Source organism: Diadema antillarum, unplaced genomic scaffold (assembly GCF_040938485.1).
Source record: "Diadema antillarum isolate AM-2024a unplaced genomic scaffold, OU_Dant_1.0 seq00001817_RagTag, whole genome shotgun sequence".
In the NCBI taxonomy this organism is placed as follows: Eukaryota; Metazoa; Echinodermata; class Echinoidea; order Diadematoida; family Diadematidae; genus Diadema; species Diadema antillarum.
In genome coordinates this window covers 593,410-600,906 of record NW_027272492.1, presented here as the reverse complement: position 1 = coordinate 600,906, position 7,497 = coordinate 593,410, and the positions used below count along the sequence as shown (strand labels likewise).

Below are 7,497 nucleotides of genomic sequence, written 5' to 3'. Positions count from 1 at the left end.
AAAGAAATATCGTTTGTCCTAAACCATTGGTATTTACAAACAATTTGTCAAAGGCAAAGCTAATAGCAAACAATCGCGAGATTATATTCCTTAGACTCATGTGTGTTCATGTTCATGTCAACGATGTCATTAGAATGACATATTGTGATATGTGAAATACCATCTAATCCACCACAGTGTTTGTTATAATGGACGTTAAAATAGATATCATAAAACTTGACCATGAGAAATTTTTAAAAATGGAATATCAGTTTCTCCATGAGGTGAGCAGCCCATTTGCATGCTCGATTGTTGTTGGTTTTTTTTTTTATTTTGTTCATGCACGATTAATCATTCTGCTACTCAAAACATTGACAAGTTTTGTTGTTTTTTTATACTTACAGAGAAAGTCTGAACTCATGATATACTGCTGTATTCAGGGTCAATCCTGCAGTTAAGTCATTACAATACATACCACCGTCCTTTCCTGTCAAAAGTGGCAGAACATCTTTTTGCAAAGCTGATGATTAGATGATGATTCACTTGCAATTTCTCCTTATACAAGTAATTAGTGGTAAGTTAGCGCTGTCAAGCCAAAGACATTGTAATTACCAGGGGTTCCTCCATGAGCAGTATGATATACACGCCACGTATTTCAAACTTGAGATTTCCTGTGTGCCTTAGCTGCAACTTGACGATGAAATAGTACATATGCCTTGATATTCAGACATCAGATTTCTGTACGCAAGCCCAACACAGGATGTGAAATTTTTCTTCTGCTTTGTCAGAGCTTGGTAAACAATGCAAAGATGATTTTATTGTTTGAAATTCATAAGTGTCCAGGTAAACTGGTTCATGCATTTGTAGTCATAATATAAGGTAATACTCAATGTCCTCACTTTGATCAATGCCCTCACTTTCACTCTCTCCTTCTTCTGTGTCTTTATTATTTCCAGTGATCAAATGGATATCAGGCATTAATGCCTGAAATTTAGTCCAGTTGTGAGTGAAGCCAATACATGTATCATGCTATTCGTGATTGCAAAGCGTTTAGAGTAAAAATCTTATAGGACTACTCGTATCTGTTGAGTGCAAACACAGTATAGGCCAAGGTGTGTGTGACTGTGTGTTTATCTTCTCAGTAATATGACATAAGAAGGTACAGTAATCTACTCAAGTACTGATACACACAAAATGATGAATTGCAAGAAACTGGCTTTCTTTAAGCTGTCTTTTATCCTCAGAGCTTGTCTGTTTCTTAAGCTCAAGAATGACATGATTTCTAGTCATTTCTTTTTCTCGGCATGTTTTCAGTGATTACTGGAATGTATTTCACGAATTCAGTGTACACACAGTGTGTTTTGGCGGCCTACACAACATGCCATGGACAGTGGCAATTACTGTGTACTCATAATTGACTGTCACGTACCCAGTTTTCTATACTGCAAACACGTCATGATCACAGGATAATACTTCAGCCAAGTTTTTCGAATGCAAGCAAGAAGGCTGACAGACTTATTAAACAACAAAGAACTTGAAATATGGAAATCTTCACGTGTCAAGGATGAAAACTTGACCCCATCTGATGTGATATATGAATACACACTTGCTTGCTTACAATAATATGAACATGACATTCCAAAGTAGTACAAATGGCAAACTTCAAGGTTTCATATAGTCAGGTTTTAATAGATACATGTATATATAAGAGCATTTGCCTGTTCAGCTCCCAAACTATGACATGACTTACTACATGGCTGTAGTACCATTAGGAGGCAGAAAGTCCTCAACAGTAGCAGTACTTAAATCAAGACCCAAGACACATGTTTTTTTTCATTATTGTCAAGCATATCAGAAGCTTTTGCAGCGCAGAAGAATATACCTACATAGGTTTTGCACTTTATAAATTGATGTCATTATTATTATTAGTAGTATTATCATTATTATTGGTATCATCATTATCATTATTATCATTATTATTATTATTATTGTTTGGCTCCAACATTGTTTAAAATTACCACATGACTTGTATGTTGTGGTCACATTTATGCAGTTTGACTTAAACTTCTGCTCAGAGCAAGTGTGAATTCATGATTTTAGCAGTTTAATGTCCTAATTTCGTTTGTCATTCATTGAACTGACCCTTTGCCAGACCTTGTACAGTTTGAAGAGTTTTTGACGCATCATGCTAGGCTCTGACATGATAGAGGTTTGTGTTATCCCCAATCTAGAATGTGAAATTTCATTTCTCTTTTATTCTACAGTATATGAATGACACAAATATCCTGGAATAAAGCGACTTCACGACATTGATGATGAAATCAAACTTATGTACCATCAATTTAAAGATGAAATGAATTACCTACCTTCTATCTAAGACATACATTGTGTGCATACACACATGCTCTATCCATATTATATATTTGTATATATATATACCTTATGTATGTACATGCATAATAATATCATCATGCATGTGATATATATATATATATATACACATATAAAGATATAGATATATGTTTATATACGTACATATACATACATTTATGTGGATCATGTATATTCGATGTATTAATTTCCAAATTTTATCATGCAGTGGTACTCATTTTCAGAATGTAATGTGTGAAACATAATTATATTCACTGACTTTTTTATGGGTAAATGTGTTTAACATCAATTTTTGGTGGCTTCGAACATAGACATATATAATGTAATATATATATATATATATATATATATATATATATATATATTTAATCAAACTTTACTGGAATATCCGTTCCTGCCATCTGCTGTTGATACCATCTGTCAAATGTTTCATTCTGGGCCACAGTGAAGCGTTCTTTCCATCCCCCAGCGATTCCTGTAGGAAAGTCAAGTCACAATGGAGAATTGATATGCATGCAGGTTATTTTTGACTCAACTGCTCAAATGACTGTATAGAAAAAAATAACAGCTCAGCAATCCGAAAAAATTTCTACAGTCGCATCGGCCCTATTTCCCAAAGGTGGTTTAGATTTAGACCACAGATTTTTGAAACCATGGGCTGTGTCATCCATGGTCTACATTTATTAAAGGAGCAAACTTACGAAAGCCTGGTCTAAATCTAGAAAATCTTGGAAATTCCCCCATTGTGTCTACTGTATGGGTACAGAATCAATATGTAACAAACCTTTGGCAAGAAACTTCTGATGCGTTGCCATGCTTCCATCATTTTTCTCAGATTCCCTCTGGTACGTTTTCTTCATAGCCAGGATGGAACTATTCTCGACCACGCGTTGCAAAGCCTTTTCCGACAGAGGGCGTCCGATGTGGCTAGCAATGTGTTTGACGTTTGTAACAGGATCCTGATTGTTTGGATGTAAATTTCGCGATGACACCAAATAGACTCGTTATTTATACAGATTAAAAGAGGATTGAAACATTAATTTAATGATTCATGACTTGAACTGGATTAAAGGCACTGTATACCATAAACAGCAGTACTTGTAATTTTTTAGGGTTATCACATTTAATGCAAATATGTGTAGGTCATCACTTCAGTGTATTACAGAACATCCTATCACATAAATATATCATTATTTGTCTCAATGGACCATAACTGTAGACGGTAAATTATTCTAGAAACAATTCTAATCAAACTATTGTTCATATTGAACAATACTTGACATTGATTACTGTTACTGATCAACCTTTTTAACATTGGTTGTTTCTATCTCTACATACTCACATTTTAGAACTAATTTGATGCACTAAAACTTTTTTTTTGTTTCATCTGCAAATGCCAAATGATGCCTTTAACACTTTCAATTCAAGTAACGTATATTAGCATTGTTTGGTTATAAGGACATTTTGATATAACGAAAGAAAACTGTCTGTCCCGAGGGCTTCGTTACAACGAGAGCGCACTTTACACGTAATTTCTCTTACCAATAAAATGTCCTCGTAGAACAAAAACAGCAGATTTTGTTCTCCGCGAATCTCCCAGAATTCTTGAATGTGCTCCGGCCAGGGACCAAACGACATTCCTGTCACAAGAATGGGGAAGATTTGAACGAAGAGCAACGCGAAGTAACTTGCGAATTAACAACAATTTGAAACAGTTTGCGATGAATTCAACATAGGTGATACCCATGTCCGATAAACATACAAACTGGTGGAAGCTGTTGCTATAATGATACTGTCTGTCTAGACCAATCCTTTTTAAACATTTTTCTTCTTGTTATCTCTTTACCAATGATCACATAATTGTATAAATATAATTATATATATAATATAATCATATGCATGAATGATTTTCTAGATAAACGGTCAAGACATTAAAAGATATATGTTTAATCAGAAAATTACAATCACATTGTATATTACGCATGATGAGCAGTTACTCGCAATTTAAACCGATTTAACCTAAAATAAATGTTTTAAACGTTATAACTCTCCAACTTCGACGGATCCTTGTGTATTGTCTTATTTCAATAATTTTCTTTGAAAACCCATAATAACAGCCGTAGTTTATAAATAAGTTCAACACACGAGATTGTCTTCCCTGCTACAGTGTACTCCCGTTATAACGAAATTCTCGTTACAACGAAATAGAAATTCAGATCCCCAAATTATCACCTACATGTATATGCCTTTACACGTACAATACTGTTCGGTAATAACGAAATTTCGATAAAACGAAAGAAAACTGCCGAGGACTTATGACTTATAACGGAAGTCCTACAAATAATTCCAACGCCCAACGAAAATGTACCTACGTCCTTCAAAGAATTCAAGCACATTTTCTTCCCAAGTTGTAGGAATAAATTTCTTGGAGAGCATGTTGAACCAGGAGGATGTTACGTCTTTAGGGGTTTCTAGCAACATAGATGACCTGTATGATAGGTAAACATGCAAGAAACAATTATGATTCATTACCAATCAGTGGCTGTATACAAGCGACGATGGCGATCTTAGATTTTGAAACTGATGTAGCAAATTTAGATGGTTTAATCTCCGTTCAAGGAGATGAACTTTTCTTCCTCCTTCATTTATGATTTGCAAAAATGACCCCCCCCCCCAAAAAAAAAAAAAAGAAAAGAAAAAGAAACCGTATTCATACGCTAGATTGAAACGAATACAATCAATAATCATACAGCTCTCCCTCGATAACACGATACTGATGTACTGGTAAGTGAAACTCACGCCATCCAAGAAAAAAAAAGACCAAACAAACAAACAAAAAACAAAAAACAAAAACAAAAACAAAAAGGGGAAACAAAAACAAAACTGTTGGTTATTGAACATTAAATTTGCTATTCAAAATCAGAAACTCCATGATACAATATTAAATATACTGGAGTGGTTCTGATGTTACAAAGCCCTTGGTTTAAAAAAAAAGTTCCTTACCATTCAATTCAATCATAGTACAATTTAGTACAATTTCAATCAACAAAAATCAAAACATAGTACAAAGTATACATGTCATGAAATGATATTGTTCAAACATTTGCAAAAGATTCATGTAATATCCGAGATGAATTATGTAACAACATATGTTTATATATATATATATATATATATACAATAATTAGGAGGAACAATACATATATACTTCGTGGACGTGCGGAAAATAGATTCGATTATGGAAAATAGTGATCCACTAAAAAGCAAAGCTTGTGGGACGTGGATCGCTAGATAAATAATGAGTAAATGATATATTATTCAAGGGTTTTTTTATAGCTATTATATTTAATATAGATTATTTAAATCATTTGTAAAAAAATACATATGTAGTTATATTGAGATACGCAGGTCGGGAAAAAAATGAAAATGAAATATCAATGCTAATGCCCGGACACTGTTCACTGAACCACGTGTACCGGGAAAATATGACAAGGACAACACACTCGTACGCACATCACCCACACACATAATCGACGCGAGACAGTACCGAGAGGAGAGAAGACGGTAACAATACAAGTCTACGAAGAACAAAAGACAGGAAAGGAAGAGGAGAGAAGAAAGAAGAGAGGTCTGCATACAGAACACGCAAAGTGCTGCGACATTAGGACAGGTGAAAGCTCAAGCATGAATTAGAACAATTAAATTATCTAAAATTATTAGTAGAGAGTAGATGTTTTCTGAATTTGTATTTAAATGTGACGAATTTGGGGGAATCTTTTAAACTATTATCTAGATTATTCCAAAGTTTGGGTCCGGTATAAAGAAATGTACTTTGGGCATGTGCGGTTCTCATTAATGGAAGATGAAATTCATCGGATCGTCGCGTGGGATGATTATGTACATGACTGTTTCGATGAAATAAGTCATGAAATATTTTAGGTAAATTATTACTGTTATAATTAAACATAAATTGGCCAAGTTGAAACACATACAAATCTTTTATTTTTAGTATTTTATGGTAAAAAAACAAAGCATCTGTATGTTCTCGGGTATGTAGATTAAAAACAATTCTGAGCGCTTTCTTTTGCAATAAAAAAAGTTTATCTAGTAATATCTGATATGTATTACCCCAAGCAAGAATCCCATAGTTTAAATAAGGTAATATCAAACTAAAATAAAGAGTTAATAATGCAGATGAAGGAAGATAATATTTCAATCTGTTCATGACGCCAATATTACGTGAAATAATTTTACATATTATGTTATTGATATGATTCCTCCATGAAAGCTTGTTATCTACACAAACACCAAGAAATTTAAAAACTTCTTCTAGGGGAGTAGTATCAAATGTTATATTGCCTGGGAGGCTCTCTAAAGAGTAACTAAAAAGCATAGATTTTCTTTTTTGAATATTTAGTGACAATTTTTATTTGCGTATATCCATTGTATAACCTTTTTCAATTCTTCATTTACTGTTCTTGTTAAGATATTTGGGTCTGGGTGGGAAAAGGAAAGGTTAGAGTCATCCGCGAATAATATGAGAGATAGTTTCTCCGAGGATCTATGAAACTCATTGTACAAATTGGTCCAATCAGAAGGAAATCAGAAAAAAAAACCATACAAACAAACTCATGAAACAAAACGTCTGACCGTAAGGTGGACAACTCCAGGACCTCCTTATGTCGAGTATCCATTTTTTCCTGAAAGGGCTATAAATGACTATAAACCTTGGCTTTCTTCAGCATGTCTGGAGGAAAGCGATCCCGTCTGAGATGACTTAGGATAGTTCTCGGTGAGGGCGCTTTACGAATGATGTCGATGAACGGCGTCAACTTGGGAGGATTTTGTTCTCTTCTTCTCTGGTTTTCGGCAGCTCCTCATCCATGTCGATCATCTCAATGGAGCCGGAGAACAGCGAACGGTCGACCTTCTCCGAGTAGCCGTCACTGATTATGAGACCGACAATCTCCGCCACCCAGTGGGTTCCTGAAAACGACAGACATGGGAAAGCGTGTGTTATACCATGGACCCTACCACTTATAGGGTCCATGGTAATACGTTGTCGAATCATCCGGTGTAAGAAAAAGGGTGGCAGATACCACACAGTCTTGTCCTTAACATTGTCTA

General features: G+C 34.7%; 1 protein-coding gene across 1 annotated transcript; it reads right to left on the bottom strand.

Annotated features, from left to right (window-relative positions):
• Positions 1 to 2,735: 2,735 nt before the first annotated feature.
• LOC139712545 (sulfotransferase 1B1-like) lies at positions 2,736 to 7,064 on the bottom strand. The gene is made up of 5 exons (XM_071624360.1): positions 7,021 to 7,064; positions 4,743 to 4,858; positions 3,913 to 4,010; positions 3,155 to 3,329; positions 2,736 to 2,845 (listed from the first exon to the last, which is right to left on the bottom strand). The coding sequence occupies exons 1-5, from the start codon at positions 7,062 to 7,064 to the stop codon at positions 2,736 to 2,738; spliced, it is 543 nt and encodes a 180-aa protein (XP_071480461.1).
• Positions 7,065 to 7,497: the final 433 nt, after the last annotated feature.

Excerpts from the sequence above, each read along its gene's own strand:
- LOC139712545 (XM_071624360.1), bottom strand. The coding sequence starts at position 7,064 with ATGGATACTCGACATAAGGAGGTCCTGGAGTTGTCCACCTTACG. Across the intron at positions 4,011-4,742 it reads GCTTGAATTCTTTGAAGGAC|GAATGTCGTTTGGTCCCTGG; the intron begins GTAGGTACATTT and ends TTCTTGTGACAG. Across the intron at positions 3,330-3,912 it reads TCTACGAGGACATTTTATTG|GATCCTGTTACAAACGTCAA; the intron begins GTAAGAGAAATT and ends CCAAACAATCAG.